Raw genomic sequence first — 18549 nt, 5'->3', positions numbered from 1 at the left:
CTCATAGAAACTGAATGCGGTTTTGTTTCATACAGTTCTGAGACTCTTCTTTGTGCGTGACTTTCACTTTAATTTCACAAACACATATTGTATTTACCCTGTTCTGTGCTATTTTATCTCATAACTACACCCTGTACCTTAGTATACCTGGTTCAAAAAAAATAAACTTCCTACCTGAAAACAATGTACTAGTTAACTATCAAATTAAAAGGAAACTGAATCATGAATGATAAATTAGCATTCTACCTAAAAAAAATTTGTTAGGACCAAATATAGCATGATGTGGTCTGTGCAAAATGATAAATCACCCAGATCCTACATACATACCTGGGAACTTGTGGGCTCCCGGAGCCTATTCTTGCAGGAAGCGGCCAGGACTGCCTACTGATGTCTGTGGGCGTTCCCGCGGATTTTCAGTGGGCGTTCCCGCGGATGTCAGTGGGCGTTCCCGCGGATGTCAGTGGGCGTTCCCGCGGATGTCAGTGGGCCTTCCCCCCTGACTTTGTGGGAAACACCCTCACTTAAATGGGCGGAGAGTGGGGCCTGTCAGGACCCTTTTCCCACGACCCAGAGTACTGGGTATTGACTGTGATTGGGGGTTCTCCAGATCAAACCCAGAGAGTTCCCAGGTATGCTTAAATATGTATTATTATTACCTACACTGGAGCCTCGCAAAATTGTTCTGAATGCCGATATTTGCAAAGCAGCTGCTGAAATTCGAGTGCTGCTCTATCCGACGTATGTAAAATCCTGATGTGAGCCTCTACACACACACCTACCCATAGTAAGTAACTGAAGTGAAACAACACTTAAACAGTTCCTTAAAAAGAGTTGGCAGGGAATCAGCCAAGATCTAGGGAACTCATTATCCAGAGTCAAAACAAAATGTTTCAGGAAGCACAATACAACCAACTGAAATGTTTATTCATTGTGTGAATTTACAGAAGGTTGTGTAGCAGTGAAAAATGTCACGTACTTACCAACCTTTGTACTTGCATTATTTGATCAATTAAGTCTTTAAAAGTGAAAGATATTATTATGTGAAACACTCTGCCCGGTACTTGCACTATATGGACAAAAGTATTAGGATGCCTGACCATTACACCAACAGGGACTTTTACGACATTACATTATAAATACATAGACATTTATATGTAGTTGTCCCCCCTTTGCAGCTACAACAGCTTCCACTATTTTGGGAGTCCAGCTCTGTCATGCAGCAGGAATCATCACTTGTATACTTGATGGGAAGTTTTTCCTGATTAACCCTTTTGATATTTATACATATTTACCAGTATTTTGATATTTCCACTAGCACTGTAAGAGTGCACGAGTAATCACACACATTCCGAAACATACACTATATAGATAAAGTATTTGAGTACCTGACCATTACACCAACATGGACTTTTATTACATCGCATTCTAAATGCATAGACATTAATATGAAGTCCCCCACTACTTGCAGCGATTACAGTTTCTACTCTTCTGGGAAGGCTTTGCACAAGATTTTTGAGTATTTCTGTGGGATTCTTTGCCCATTCATCCAGTAGAGCATTTGTGAGGTCAGGCACTGCTTTTGGACTAGAAGGCCTGGCTCACAATCTCTGCTCCAGCCAAACAAGTTCTTCCACACCAAGCTCCTCCAACCATGTCTTTATGGACCTTGCTTTGTGCAGTGGGGCACAGTCATGCTGGAACAGAAAATTCCCCAAACTTCCCACAAATTTGGAAGCATTGCATTGTCCAAAATGTCGTGTGTCCCATCCAGAAAAGATTTATTAATATGATTGTGGAGTGGGGGCTAAGATCTATTCAGATTAAAGTGGTAGCACCAGTGCATCTCACATTCTAACTCCAATAACTAAAGAATGAAGTCCAATATGCCTGCAGTAAAATGCACTGCAGTCCATACACAATTCTTCTCCAACAAATAAAAATACAATTTTGCAGACTAGACTGTGCCTTTTAGGGATTAGCAATGTAAGTAGTACCAGCTGTAAAGGCTACTGGAAAGGAATAGTTCTATGTGTTGGTGTCATATTCACGATGAAAGCATTTATCTTTTATAAGAAGTCCGTACGTCTACATCAATGTCTCTAACTGGCTTGTTTCGCAAATATATTTCTGACACTTCCTCTGACCTAGCATAGTACACTTGCTGACTTATGTTCATCTATTTGGCAAGCAAATGTGCAGTCAGTAATTTTCCATTCCCTCCTATTAAGGTCCCAGACTTGCTACATGATAAACATCTGCTATGCAGGGAAACCCTTTCATTTACATGTTTTAGAAAGAACTGTTTATTGCAGAGTTAAAGAGCATTTGTAAACACATTACATTATTACCCATTTTTGTGACAAACTTACAGTATACTTTAGAAGGGTGATATTAAAAAGAAATAAATGTTTTTACCTTTCTTCTCGGAGATGATGATTTGACAACATCTAATTTGGAGTTATCTGACTGCCCGATGCAGCTGTCAAGAAGAACCTCCTAAAAAAGAAATATTATTTGAGTGTTAATTAAACTGGTGAAAAAGGGCCCAGGTTGGTAAAAATGCTATGGTATATTAACTTATGTTTTCATCACTGGTAGATTCCACCAAAGTTCAGCTCTTCAAATCCAAGTACGCAAAGTAAGGTGATGAAGGGAAGACATAGAGCAATAGACATTAACAGGGTTATCCAATGCTCTTTAGTATAAGGCCATGCTGCTTTGACTGTAATCTAGAACAGGCCATGTAAATCTTAGCTGGTTAAGTGGTCCTTCTACAAGAAGAGGAGATCCTCTTTGACACATCCTGCTCTTTGACTTTGGAACTTTAATGCTGCAAAAATAAAGTTTACTTTCTGTGTTTTGGAAGCTTCTGGCACCCAATGTGCAAATTTTCTTCTGGCCAGAAACCACAATAAATATGCTTTATACACAGAGGCATTTAGAAGAGGATTACAGTAGTGAAACTAAAAAAAAAAAAAAAAAAAAAAAAGGACAGAACATTTGAGGTTGGAAACATTGGGACTAAACTATATTATTACCTTTCTTCTTGGAGATGATGATTTGTCAAGCTCTAATACGGAATTATTCGATTGTCTATTGGGACAGCCAATGACAACCTCCTAGGAATTTAATAAAAAACTATTTAATACAAATGTTATATATGTGATATATGGGGGGATATATAAAGTAAAAAATGAAAATACAGTAAAAGCATCCAAGTTGGTTAAACCGCTCAAGCAGATGTTAACCTAACTTGATGAGCTCTCCAGCTCTGGCAACCAAGTTAGTCACCCTATGCTGGGCTTCTGTGTGCACCAAAGGTAGTGTCAGGCCATCAAACCGAGGGGCTATTAGCCAGGGCATCCGCCCAAGTTCCTTGCCTTTTCTTTACTATGGAGGAAAAGTTGCCATGTAATGAGTTTGCGTTTTTTATGCATGCCCACCTCCATTGACACATTTTCCTTCTGAAGCAGGTTCTTCCATACTAGCATCACGATAATTGTGTAACTCATTTAGGTAAGCACTTTATTGCATCCCATACCAAATTTGTGTTTTTTAAATTATTTGTCTTTTTATGGGAAGATTGACAATGTTGAAATTTGACAAATTGAAGCAGTTATATTATCACATTTCCAAACCTTGTCAAACAAAACTATAAAATATATGCATTTTTTTATAAGATTTAAGATGTCTAGATCTGAAAACATCCCCAAGCTTTGCATTAATTAGGACAAGATAACCATCAATCTTTGATGCACTTTTCTCCAAACAATAAAAAGTGTCACTGATGTAGCAATAAATAGGGTTAATAAGGTACCAATGGAAGTACGATTTACACTCTGTTCCCGCTTCCTGGTGGAAGCAACTAAAGCCATGTGTACCATTTGTCCATATGCAAGATGTTTATATAAAATAACAGCTGCTTCTCCTGCCATCCATACTTTCCCCATAGCCAAGTAATTGTGGAAGACCACTAATCTAATTTTATCGCATTTACGCAAATTATGTTTCACCACAAGATCAGGTGTACTGGTTAAATATTAATGCATCTACCACATGAACGGTGCACAAATACTCTTCAAGTATTTATCTTAAATGTAACTTTGATAAAGCTCACCACACCTTTGTCCTTGGGGATGGGATGCGGTCATCCGCTTCAACACTCTTTTCAGGACAAAGGGGCTTCTCTGGATTATACTCCTAAAGTAAATAATAATAATAATAATAATACAGTGAATACATTTACTGTTAATGTAAAGGGTTAATGTAACATGGTCTCGATGTTTCCATGTGGACAGGTATTAGAGCCATTTGGTTAACCCATTTGAGGAGTCACCATTTCCAATCTTCATAATGGGCTATTAAAAGGTTAATATTTCAAGAGTCTCAGGGTCACCTGATTTAGAAAGCATATTGGGGCTACTCCTGTCCCAGAGAATCATGGGTACTGTAGTACATAACAAGTCATGTGCCCTCACAGTTATAAGATTTACATCTGCCTGTGACTTATAAATGTCTAGCACATTTATATATATATATATATATATATATATATATATATATATATATATATATATATATACTGTATTGACTCGAATATAGGCCGTACCCTTAAAGTTTGGTGCTATTTTAAAGAAAAAAATATTTTTAAAGAAAAAATACACATTAGTGGAATGCTAAAACAGTATTTCATCTAATGAACAGAAATACATGTATTTTAACATTTTTGGTGTCTATCAGTTTGTCAGCATATGTTGAAGAAGCACCGGCGGAAGTGCCGGCAGTGGAGGTTGTCTACGCGCATCGCCGCAGCTGGTGAACATCTGCGCGATACGCGTAGGCAACCTCCACTGCCGGCACTTTCGCCGGGGCTTCTATGGTGGAGCACCGGCGTGATATAACCTTCCGGTGCTCCACCATACAAGCCCTGGCGGAAGATCTGGCAGCGAAAGTTATCTACGCAAATCGCGTAGACGTCCACGGCTGCCGGAGAGGAGGATCCAGGTCCCCTGCAGTCCCCGCTTTAAAGAACTAAAGTGGGGGGGAAAAGTGCAGCCTATATTCGGGCCAATACGGTATATATATATATATATATATATATATATATATATTTTTTTTTTTAAACTGCTAAGAAAAACAGGAAGGGGCGACAATGGTGGCTTCTATGTGGCGATGCATAACATATATTTATTGTACTTGAGGTTTCTGGAAGTTGTTGTGATGTTTCCTTGTTTGCTTAGGCCATCTAGATGAGCTAACTTCCTAAACTTGAAAATCTGGTTAAAAGTATCTAGTTGTGCATAGCTACAGAGTTAATCTAGGTCTCTCACTGTCTGCCAGACTCTCATCAACCTGACAGCTGTGGAAATCAATCTTCCATCTGCACTTGAGACTTGGCTGCAGATGTCCCGTAGGTGCACCATTAATGCAAATTGGCAGTTTACGTGAATATCTTTAGGAAATTAGTGATTCCTAGATTGACTGAAAGTATGAGATTTTCATTTTGTGTGTCTCCTCATACAAGAGGAGCAAAGCAGTGTATGATGACGTGAGATAGAAGGTAAGGGGAGATGGACCAAGCCACGGAATCCTACCTCAAGCGAAGAACATACTAATACTATCAGAAGCAGGAATAACGTGAATCCACATCTTGAAAATAAAGTCTGTGCATCTATGACGCAAATTACAGGGAAAAGATGCTGTAAATACTTGGATGCTTTAAAAAATGAGTTATGCATCAGACCACAGGCCTGTGGTGTGCAGCTGTGCAGATGTTCTGATACCAAATAAAATGTGATGAGTTTTGAACAAGTAGGTTTGTTTTTTTGCAATGCCAAGTGAAATCACGCACATAATACGGCTACGGAACATTCAGGGACATGTTCTGCTATGTTGAAATGAACACTAAAATTATGAAAGCTACCATGGGTCGCCTTATAGCCCTAGCCTACCATCACCTAGCCTACCTGCTACTGTCACCCGAGAAACATCTTGAGAATACGTTCTTACACAAGAAACAACCAAAAATAAAATCCACTACCTTGTGATATCACTTCTGGATTGTTGCAATTGGTCTCCTTTCCTCCTGCCTTTCATTGTTCCAGTCCATCTTGCCATACTTTTTTTTTCCACTGTTCTTTATCTGCTGCCCCACTGTACCAATCACTCCATTTGCCGCCTATACTTCAGAATTACATTCAAACTCCTGACCTTGGCCTATAAGGCCCTCAACAACTCTGCCCCCATATGTTTACTCTCATATGCAAATACTCTCCCAACCACCCTCTTTCTTCCTCCAATGACCTGTCTCTCTCTTCTTACTTCTTCCCACTTCCACAATGTGACACCACAATGTCACTCACACAATGTACACGAATGTCACCATGAAAAATCATAGAAGTAACTGCTCCGCCCAAGAATGAATGAATTGTGGCAAGGGTTATAATTGGTTGGGGAGTAACCAGGGTTAAGTGTTGTATGCATGTGACAATACACCAGCTCACAAATGCAATGGGCCTTAAGTCTCTAGGATAGCTCCATGTTTTCAGGTATGGCACAGAACACCAAAATACAGATTTAAGATGACTACTGCATGAAGGGTTGGTTATGCCATTTTCTTCTTTCATATAAGAGAAGAAAAACAGTATCTTACTTAACATTGGCCATGTAGGTTTTCTGGATATTCTGGGGGTATTTCCACATGCATAGAGTCAAACCTTCATTCAAATAAATCTGCATAGTGTTTTAGATGGAAACAATATGTAGAGCACAGATAAGTTGAGTGAGGGGTTGTTTTCTAAAAACTTGTGTTGACTCTTAGCTGCAACTCCTCCTGTAAAAACTATGATGACCCAAAACATTAAAACTGTTAATGTTTAATGTTTTCAAGGGAATGAATATTACCTGGCATCCGCCAAGTGACAAATATATCAACTTCAAAGACTACATTTCTAGACATTCACAGATAGACAGCATGAAAGAGATACACGGTGTGAGTAGTAGATGAAGATAATCAATAACAAACTGCAGCACAGACCCTTAATCTCACTAAAAATACTCTTTTCCCAACAGAACCGGGCACTTTACCAACTTGCCTGCCATGAAACCTATGAACTCTGCTCAATGCCCTTTATGCCGAACCAATGAGTTATTTATGTGTTACCAAGGATATTAACGGGACACTCCAGCCATCACACACATTGGATAGGATAGCCAAATGGTCCATTTACATTTTCATATGGACCCTCTCCCATGTAAATGCATGGAAAGATTCTGCAGAATCCCCCTCACACACATTTACTCTTTCCCCATCCTTAACTATTTGGCTTGTGGGAGATTTGTTTTGGCAAAGCACATCTCCTTCTGCCTGTGCCCACAGACAGTCAGCACTGACTTGGTGATGGTTTGGGGCTTGTAATGAGAAACTGCTCCTATTGAAACTGTTTTTGTAGTTTTGCTGCAATTAGATTTAGGGGACAACCATATCAATGCTTTATAGTTTATCCAGGGAAACTTTTATTTTTTCCCTGGTTTCTTGCATGGTAGCAGGGATCAGGCTTTTGTGCGAAAATGTCATTGACTTCACAGTCCGAGTTGGAGCTGCAGATAGACCCATGATTACCAACATTCTCTTTAGTTAAAGAGTGTTTTTATTTTTACATTAGCTTTGGACATGTTGAGATGGCTGTATATTTGTAAGTACTTTATTATGCATTCTTTCACTTAAAAGAAGACAAAAATACATAATGCATGCACCCTCTGCTCCAAAATCAGCCAATCACTGACAGGAAATCACTTCCATTGATCTCAATGGGAGAGCTTTCTGCACATTCACAAGGTGGAATTTCATTAGACTTTCTTGAGCTATCCAGCCAGAGCCGGATCATGTTGAGCATCCCGTACTTGCTCTGCTGGGCTATCCGATGAAATACTTCTCCTCCAAGGCAAATAGGTGGCGGTGTGTGTGGGTGGCGGTGTGTGTGGGTGGGGGTGGCATAGGGGAGAGTAATGTGAATCCCTCTATGCATTTGCATGCAGAAAAACGTTAAAATGTACTGTATTCTCAATATTGTATTCTTGTAATCTCTTCTTCTCTGCAGGAGTGTTTTGTTCTCTCCTCTGGTGTGGAGCTTAACGTCTTTTTATATAACTCCCAGGTGAGCACAGCTCAAAGTAATAAACAAAAGGCAATGACATTTTTTTTTTTTTTTACTTACTTTGACAGTAATGATTCTTGCCATATCTTCACGCAGCCCATTTTTCTCAGTGTGTTCACTTTCAAAGAATTTAGTATAATCTTCCAGCAACCTCTCCAAGATTTTGTTGCAGGTTTCCTGCTGCTTCATACCTTCAAACCCAGAGGCCACACTGTAAAAAAAATAAAAAAATAAAAAAGTAACTTACTTGAAAAGTTTTAATCCTTTGTCCGGCAAGAACAATAGCATCATTATCAGTTTTGACCAAAAGTATAACGTATAATACTATATTATATTACAGAAATAGAGTAACCCCTCGACAGTAGAGATCAGGTCCCCTAAAGGGCAAAAGACCCAGAGTAGTGAAAATAAATACTGAATAGGAAATAACTAGCATTTGAAACTAGAGCAAGAAAAAAGTATTTTAGGAATTCCGCATGGAACAGGGTGCATAGATTACAGATATGTATCAATATCTAGTCAAGTAATTTGGAGCTAAAGCACCACATACAAAGTTGATCTAAAATAAGTGTCCCTCTTTGGCCATTTGAGCTGTTGGAGGTATGATTTGTAAAGCACAGACTATAAAATATATATCTATAAACGTGTTTGTTTCGGATCATGTTAATTTCCTCTTGAAATCAATGAGACACCAAACTTGTTATAAAATGTGATATGTAACGACTGATTCAACGTATGAATCCAAAATTCAAATAACATCAGATCATTGTATTTCTTATTGTAGAAAGGGAATCAGCCCCTTCATATTAATACAAGAACAGGACCCGTGAATAAACACAATAAAAGCTCTTTACTTTGATAGGTACGTCTCTGCTTCCAATAGGTGTCATTTGCCGGCTATTATTTTAATCCTAATAATGGAACAATCAAGCATTTCAATAATGTTCTTTCTTTAAACACAGCCCGTCAGGCTGATGAATAGCAATAAAGTACAAATAAAAAATACTCTCAAATAACATTTTGCAATGTGACCCATTTTAATGAGTGTTTTTATATAACATTCATTTAAAATCCATTATTTGTGTGTGTTTTGATTGCATTGTTAATGTTAAGTTTAATAACGGTTTCCAGTAATCCGCTTTCTACTAAAGTATGTACCAAACCATGTTTATACGGGGTTTCTTTTATTTATAATATATTTTCATTGTTCAAATTATTATTTATGATGGGTAGTAGATACCAAGAAATGCTACCAAAAAGGCCAAATTGTTTATTTCAGAATATTATGGACAAAACGAGAAAATAATAATGAATCAAATTTATATAATGTTCCATTAATTTTGAGGACAAAAAAAAGACCTAACTCCCAATTATGTCACATGCAAAGCATAAGAATGATAACAGCTGTGTAATTTAGGTCGATGGTCATAAACGTTCTACCACAGGGTATTTGATGGACAAGCATTCGAACCAAGGACACAATAAAGAAGCATCTGCTGATGTGAACCATGTCTCATGAAAAACATTTTATGTCAAAGTAGCTCTAAAACACAACTCCAATCCCGTTTCATTGATTGGTTTCGCCTGACTCCAATAAGCTTTTGTTGAAGTGATTAACCTACAGGTTCACATACTTTTTCCAACCCACACTGTGAATGTTCGAATGATGTATTCAATATCGACAAAAACAATACAACAATTTGTGTGTTAATAGTTAAAACAGATTGTCTTTGTTCTTAATCGAAACTTAGAAGATCATATCATATTTAGGAGAAATTTATACACAAATGCATGTAATTCCATGCATGAAATGCATGGGTCCATTTACTTTTTCTTGCTACCTTATGTAATGTCACAAGGGCCTATGCTGGATAGCGTGGAGTTCTGAAGGTGCAAATGAGAGGACATTAAACTCTCTTCAACGCTTATAGGCCAGATATTCTCCAACCGAACCAGTCAGTAGCACTGATGCAGTACAGTACAGATTTTGGTTGTAGAAATGAACAGATATCTATGAACAGATATCTAAGCTGGAATGGATTTAGACATGAGTACTAAAAACGTTGACAGGATTTACATATAATATATATATATATATATATATATATATATATATATATATATATATATATATATATATATATATATACATATATACACACACACACACACACACACACACATTATGGACTTCACAGGCATGGAACTTACTGGAAACAGTTTGGTCCAAAAACAGTAGCCAGATTATAACAATTCATACGGTTCTCTGCTTGGTGTTCCACCACCTGGGTTAGAAAGTGACAGAGGTACTTGAGAAGGCTGTAGTGGGTATCCGGCAATTCTTTTAGCAGGTTCTTGAAGCCATTTACTCTCTGTGTGTCATTTCCACTTTCTGCAGAGAAAAACAAATACATTGTTGTAAAGCCAGCTAAATTCACACAATAAAAACAATGCCTTTTGTATTTGTGTGCAGATTCCACTCCAACTTCCAACATGGACATTCACAGTAATGAAGTCTGGAGAGGTCTATTCATACTTATTATTTAGCAATCACTGTAAAGGAATATATCGACGTACTCATGCGTTTCCACATTTAAAGTTGTCATCGGCTACAAATATTCTTCCAGTCCTCATGAACTAGTGTTTTCTGGTACAAAAGGTGAAAAGTCAAAGATTCCATACCAATCAATGACCAGAACAGAAACAAAAAGCTAAATTATATGATTTCCAAATATAATAGGGTACTTTTTGGTGGTAGGGTTGATCATAAGAATCAATTTTTGTGTGTTGCATGAAACACAAAATAAGCATATAAGTTAAATAAAGCTATACAATCCAATAGCCAGATCAACATACATATGTGTGTTTTAGGTATGTTATATGAATCTTTTTGAAACTTAACAACCGAGCTGCCACTGATATCCACATCACACACGTGCATGAAGTGACGACTGGAGCACGATTTGCCTAAACGCCAGGCCGTTTTACTGCATGCAGAGTAGCGCTTGCCTTCTTTAGTAACTGGAGTTAGACAATGAGACATCTGTTATTTAACTCCTCCCCCGGCTGCCGCTATTGAAAGCAGGAAGCATTCTTCAGTACACTTCCTGCACATGCAAGCAATTCGCTGCTGCTACTCCCACTAATTTCAACTAAACATGTGGAAGGAGTACACATAATACTTCTTTTTGGTTTCATTAGTGGTAGCCAGGGAAGGATTTAAACTAGGCGTACTGTTTAATTTCAATATCTAAAGAATGCTTGCACCGATCTGCACGCATTATAAAAATACACTTTTTAGGCTGTTCCTTCAATCAGTATTTTATACGGAGACATGTAAAAACATAATTTATGGTAACTTTTTTGATTGTAAGCTAATTTTGAGCAGGGCCCTCCTGTTCTTGTTCTGTCAAATCATCATGTTATATACTACTTGTTATGTCCTGTTTACCCATTGTACAGCGCTACATTATATAATGGTTCAATATAAAACAATAAATAATAATAATTTGTCAATCCTAGTAAAATTGTATTGTCTTGTAACAGCTTTACTAGATGAAAGAAATGCAGATCGGTGCAAGCATTCTTTAGATATTGAAATTAAACAGTACGCCTAGTTTAAATCCTTCCCTGGCTACCACTAATGAAACCAAAAAGAAGTATTATGTGTACTCCTTCCACATGTTTAGTTGAAATTAGTGGGAGTAGCAGCAGTAGCAGCAGCGAATTGCTTGCATGTGCAGGAAGTGTACTGAAAAATTGCAGTTTCGAATTGGGGTCATTCGAAATTCACCAAAATAACGTGTGATTGGCCACAACAGTCTATGAACTTCCACACCAGAATTGCAAAGACATTAATAAAAACAGCAGGTTTCACCTGCTCCGGGGAATTATCTGTGAGGCACAGCGACACTGTACTGACAGCACAGGGTGTTCTAGTACTCAAACCCACTCCATCAGATTTTGCTTAATGTGTCCTTTAAGGGGTTAAAGAGCTACTGTAGAATGGAGAGAAACGCGACTTATGTAACTATTTATTATACAGAGCAAGATCCCTCTACATTAATTAATAAACAGGGAAGTTGACAAGTCAAAACTTCAACTTCTCTACAGCGCTGTTTTTTTATTTAAAGGGACACTCTAGCCATCATATGCACTTCAACTATATGCATTTGACCCTTTACCTGCCTTTTAGTTACTCCAACTGCCTGCACCCACATGGTATATTCACTTCCAGTTAGCTCCAGTGCCAGCTCAGTCTAACGAGACCTCCACATTTTCAGAAAGTGCTCCCATGGATTTCAAATGGGCACAAACAGGAAAGAAAAGCCACCTTATTTTTCCTACAGGTTTTACAACATACTTTAATGTGCATTCTCTGTTAAGGGGCAGCCTGGCACACTTGACTGTCCCTTTACGATATCTCAATTGCATGGTATAACCAAACCATAAGTTGGGTTACTGTAAAACTGTAGATTCAAAAGATAAGACTGTTTCTATAGCACTTTGGTCCCTACAGTTCGATGTATTAGGAACCCGTATGATGTTGCTGCCCTCTACTGGAAGCTTAAAGGAATGCAAATGAGAAGCGTATTCAACACCTTTAACACAGATATCAAACCGCATCACAAGAATAATCTCGCACACCATCTTCTCCAGTCCCCAAACATAATATTTCTATTTCAATGCTTGCTTGGCCTCCAAGCTTAACAAGGTACTACACTGATACTACTTGAATGAAAGATACTTGATTGCATGAGCACTTGTTAATTCAATAAGCCTTGAACACAATACATTTGCCATGCTTCTCAAAACACCCTAATTAAATTAAGCAAAAAGTCATTGCTAAAATGTATATTGCTGCACATCACATTATATACATATGCAACAGCTTGCTGTGACATAACGTGACATAACGTGCAAAAAAAGAAAATCTTTTTAGCGTTGGTAGTTGAGGTACCAAAGCCATTAAAAGGGACAGTTTACTGACACTGCCACTAAATACTCTGTGTACTTTATTCTTCAAAACAGAAGTATAATTAGGTACTTACCAGAGGTAGAAGCTGCAGCTCTGCAGCTGCTCTCCTCCTCTATGGTCGACGATTGAAATCAATGGGAGTTCTTTCAATGCATGGTTAACAAACCCCACCTGCAGCATCCGCTAAGCTTTATCATATCACATATATCATAACCTACATGTCCCATGACAATTGCTAAAATAAAATTCAAAGATCATCTCTACACTAGATTTAGGTGCACTAGCGTAACCAGGTTTTATTCATATATGCAACATTTTGGGGCAAAGCCTGCCTAGTGAAAACTACCTAAATGTGACTCCTGAACACTTATCCAAACACCTTCTCCAAAAAGGAACAACCGAATCAGCACCAAAATAAAAAACCGACAAAAAGTCACACAATCTTGTCAAACCAGAAGTGACGTGTTGAACGGTCAACGAAGTTGTGGCATCAACCAATTACCATGGAAACAGATTAAAGGCAAGTACAACTAACAAGCTTAGATACATTTTTATCACAATAAAGACTAATTAACAACGTGGTTAGTAATGCATATGAGGGGTTTATCACAGAATAATTAAAAACATTTTTGATGAATAATTTTCCCGTCATCCCGGTAATTTACACAGTGCCTAAAAGGTATAAGAATCTAGCGTGCCCTCCAGGCAACTCAATAATGTCTGGAACTGAATCGCTCTGTCAGCCATTAGTGATCTTTTTTAGGTAAGATTCTACGACTCTTTGTTATAACTGGTGTATCGTATGTGAAGTCTACAAAAGACTTTCTGGATAAGATAAAAGAGATGCAAATTGATTCTTCTGCTTTGTTGGCTACAATAGATGTCACCAATTATACACAGAGAGGTTCTACAGAGATGAAAATTGCTTGCCATCTTTATTGATTTCGCTGTTATTCTCCTGTGAATTGTGTTGACTCTGAAATGATTTTAGATACAACGGCATCTTTTATGAACACGTACAATGTATGGCAATGAGGACTACACTGGCAAATTAATTCATACCAATAATCAAATGAAACAATATTCTTTAGCCCCATCTCTTTTTCTTTGCTCGCCCACTTTGTCTTCTCTCTCCCCTACCTCTCCCCTACTCCAATCAGGTCCAGCCAATGGTCACTTATTTAGGAATAAACCAATTGCGACCTTGAAAAAACCTAAGACACCTTAGGGCCGAACCTAATCTACACCCCCACATGGCATCTTTTCCATGCCTTTCTTGCAATCATTTTAACAACGTGATTAAATTAAAATTATACACAGAGTATGTTATCCATAATTTAAAATGCCAGTGTGGACTAAGCTATGTATGTAATATAGCAGCTGCTCAACACCGAGCTGGGGAGAGTATGAGAGAAATGGGGACTCCTACCTAGGACGCAAAGCACCAGAAGAAAGATATTGTGGCAACAAGTTCCCAGCAACAAATCAAGTTTATTGAAAAGTACGAAGCTTCATCTACAGAGACCGGGTAGCACCGCACTTGCCTTTCGCTTTATCATAAGGCTTGCATCAGGAGTGCAAAGTATATGGTCTTCTATTGTTGACTGTCAAGTGGACATTGGCTCACCAGCTGTGTTTTTATGATGACAGCTCCCCATGAATTATTTTTGAAAAGAACAATTCTATTTATTTATTTAAACAAACAATTTAAGTTTTAACAGAAAATAGTACACTAACAATGGGAAAAAAAATCCTCTCAGACCCTACAACTAACCTACAGTCTGATCCTAAACTCACTACCTAGTGATCCAGAGGGAGGTGAAAAAAAACATGGAGGGCAAAGATTGGCATTATATTCAAAACAAAAATTTGTTTCTGACCCCATGAGCCAGAGATCGGCTTCTTTTACATAACAAAACTAATTGAGAACACTAAATCGCTACTTTTTCCCGGACCAAAGAGGGATCGCAGACCCACAGAAACTACAAATGAGTCAAGAACTGAGAATGTGCTGTGCTGCCCGAGACAGACGGACCCCCAAACCCTGAATCATTGTCTAAATAACTCACTTTATATTTGCGTTATTCCATACTGCTAAAAAATATTGTATCCTTTGTTATGCAAGTTCCCCTTTAAGAAACTACAAACTTAACGCCCGACAGCTTTGCGTTGTGAAAGCCGTAGAAGAAGAAGTTAGCATATGCTTATTTTCACTTTGGCGCTCAGTGCGGTGAATCACGCATCACATCCACTGTAAAAGGAATCCTAGATTACTTAACAAATTCACTCCCATAAATGTACTATTTCACAGAGGATAATCTAGAAATAATGAGCACAAGCTTTGTCTCGCCGGTGTAAGGCGCGGCCTTTGTTTACCAATGTAGAAAGTAGTGGTTTAGAGGTTTCTTCATTGAGCAGTGATGCGAAGGACTGCATCTCAGATTTAACTTTGCATTAACCTTTAAAGGGGGAAAAAACATTTTTATCCTATGTGAGTTAATTCCATATTTATATCAATGTTGATTGTGAAGAAGGTTTTTCTTTATTACTAATTACAACTTTCTTTGCGTTAAACCAAAAACAGTGCCATACTCCTCTGTATGTACAGAAAGCTGTTCGAATGACATAAATAAAAGAGGCCATTGGATCCCATTTAAAAAATCTAGAAAGTGTAACTATATAGTACAGAGGAATATGTTGTCGTTTTATAAACAACAGTATTCAGTGTAAGTTTAAAGTCTGTTTACGGAGGTTATCCATAAATTCCTATGAGAAAAATAGACTCTGCAGCACAATTCGCAAGTGAAAACCACCACTTAAAACAAGGAAGCAAGTGGCGTTGGAGTAGAATCTACTTAATTCAAAATAGTGGACATTCCTTTACATGGAGGTACTTTCCACCAGAACAAACTTATTTTTCCAAGATGAAATGGCTTCAAGGAGTGTCACACTGAGGGCCTTTTAGGAGACACTATAAAGCTCGTTAATAATGCAGTATATCAATACTGCACATACTCCCATGACAGTGGATACAAGTGCAAAATACAATACTGTCAAGACACACTAGAAAACAACACAAAAATACTTTCCATAAACCCAGCTGGGCTGAATTGGAAGGTAGTGCAGATGCTGGTCAGGGTTGTCCATCCCCATGCATGAGGCCACATGGGAAAACAGTAACTAAAGTTGAGGACAGCCAACAACACCGTTGGTCCAACTGAGAACTGTGTCCCTTCCACAATGATGTGTTGTTTGATCTCATTTGTTAACTTTGAGGTATATCTGCTATTTTAAAATCTTCCTAATAAAAGTCGGATGCATGTTGTTGACTTAAGTTTTTCTTCACGTTCTCATAATTAAAATTATGCAGCCCACACCAACCCTTTCCACAGCTCAATTCTTGTCAACATTTGGTTTCTTACACGAGGCCACATTGGATGTTACCCTATATGAAGATGAACTTGATGTTTTTGAAAATCCAGAAATCCGCTATTCTTAAGCTTCCCTGTGTATCCACAGACAGTCCTCAGTCTTAAAAAGCATTAAAATATTTTGCAATGAACCGATGAGAAATCAAAAGTCTGAAGGGTAGACGCACTTGACTCAGTCTGTACTTACCATGGTAAACCTGAATAAACTTGGGGACAATTCCAGCACTGATTATACCATCTGGCATCTCTCGGAGGAACAGTTTAAGTAAGCTGGCGACCGAGTGGACATCCGTGTCATCTGCCAGCATCACTGGTTCTCCAGTTTCATACCTAAGACGCAGCTGTTCGACCACTTTGACGTTTCCATTCACTCTGAATAGCCCCTCCTGAGTCATCCCTGCCAAAAAAATCAACCAGGTGAGAAGGCTGTCTAGTTTGTTAGCCTGCCTTATAGAGGGTTTGAGCAGTTCTGGGTCAAACGTTCCCTTCTCTAGAGGGTTCACATTTCTTTTGTTGAAGTGGTCCCCTTGCTTAACTTAATTGTCAACTCGACTTTGTGGCCAGACCAGTTGGAATGCTTTCTATTGCAATTCTTCATGACTCGGGGCTTAAATCAACTTGAAATGTGGTCAAGATGTCAGTGCAGTTGACTTTAGTGAATTCTTGAGCAATATATGCAACTCAAGTCTTCTACCAACTCAATCGAACTTGGCATTTGGGATCCACACATGAATAGGTGGGACTGACCAGACCAGAAAAATGGGCCAAATGTTTTTTATCTGATGTCAGTTTCTATGGGGCTCTTCTGCTAGCATCAACCATCAGCTGTGCCGTATCGCTTTATGGCAATGAGACAGGGCTCTCTCTGGTGATTATACTAAACTCAGATCATGGTGGGCAATAATACTATTACAGATGGAACACTATAGCTTTTAGATATACTTTTTCCTGTGCCACCTTAGCGTGTGCGCTACCGGTTCATTCATCAAAATGTATACAATGAAATGCTTGTTTCATTTGGAACAACGTCTTTATTTCACAAATTTCAACGTTAAAAAATACACAAAACATCTAAAATATCACAAACTGATGGCCTTCTTTTTTGTGCAGAGTGTAAAACGCGCAAGAATTCTCCCTTTTTGATTTTGTCTCCTTTTTTCCTGCATGGTAGCTCCACAAAGACGGCTCCGTATCTGTCGACTCTTCCAATAGATTATGGAATCGGAGAAATGTAACTGCTGTCTCTTCTTTAATATTATGTTGCAATAGAAATCTTTGGTCAACATCGATTGGGGGTCACTTGTCATACAATAACTAATAATAACTGCAGTAACATTGTTTCGAATAAGCAATAATAACTGCCAACATCAAAGCGGCACCAAAGCTGCTTCAGGTGGTAAGTGCTGTGGTTACATTTACGTTGCATTCCATATGATTTTTTTAAGACATTTATTAAAAGTGTTATTATATGGGCTTTTCTATTGGATAGTGCATTGATTACAGGGATTTCGTTCTGATTTCTTTGATTATTTGCCTTAGGGGATTACTTATATTGAAACGGATAAAAGAAACATTTGCAAATATTTTATTTTTTTAGTCCAGAAATAACAATTGCACACATATATATAGTAAGCTCACAGGCAGGGTTCTCATCTAATGATGTATCTGCATGTATTAACGTACTTGTATTAATGAATATTTGTTAAGTGTGTTAACTTCCCCATTTAAATTGTACTGTGTAATATGTTGGTGCTTAATACATAAAAGGTAAAAATAATAATTATATATATATATATATATAAATATATATATATACACACACACAAACACACTTCATATACGCAGACTTTACATATTTACTAAAGAAGTTAAATCTTTATCTGAGAAGATATTTTCTTTTCTATTTTCCTCCTGGCACATAAACAAATACTTTTTTTGTTGTTGTAATCAAGTCTTCTCTTATATCGCCTTTTCTGCTGGTAGG

At 38.0% G+C, this 18549-nt stretch overlaps 1 protein-coding gene across 1 annotated transcript in view; it reads right to left on the bottom strand.

The window, feature by feature from the left end:
- LOC149284105 (protein FAM13A-like) overlaps nucleotides 1-18549 on the bottom strand; it is a 77980-nt gene that overhangs the window by 54551 nt on the left and 4880 nt on the right. The window contains exons 3-7 of the mRNA XM_089497153.1: nucleotides 16753-16962; nucleotides 10368-10548; nucleotides 8217-8367; nucleotides 3039-3119; nucleotides 2416-2496 (exon numbers count right to left, since the gene is read on the bottom strand). Coding sequence (XP_089353279.1) covers nucleotides 2416-2496; nucleotides 3039-3119; nucleotides 8217-8367; nucleotides 10368-10548; nucleotides 16753-16962 — 704 coding nt within the window. The remainder of the gene's footprint in view (nucleotides 1-2415; nucleotides 2497-3038; nucleotides 3120-8216; nucleotides 8368-10367; nucleotides 10549-16752; nucleotides 16963-18549) is intronic.

Source organism: Sceloporus occidentalis, unplaced genomic scaffold, assembly GCF_023333645.1.
Source record: "Sceloporus occidentalis isolate IW3139 unplaced genomic scaffold, rSceOcc1.0.p SCAF_99, whole genome shotgun sequence".
NCBI classification, from domain to species: Eukaryota; Metazoa; Chordata; class Lepidosauria; order Squamata; family Phrynosomatidae; genus Sceloporus; species Sceloporus occidentalis.
This window is presented reverse-complemented; position numbering and strand designations above follow the sequence as displayed.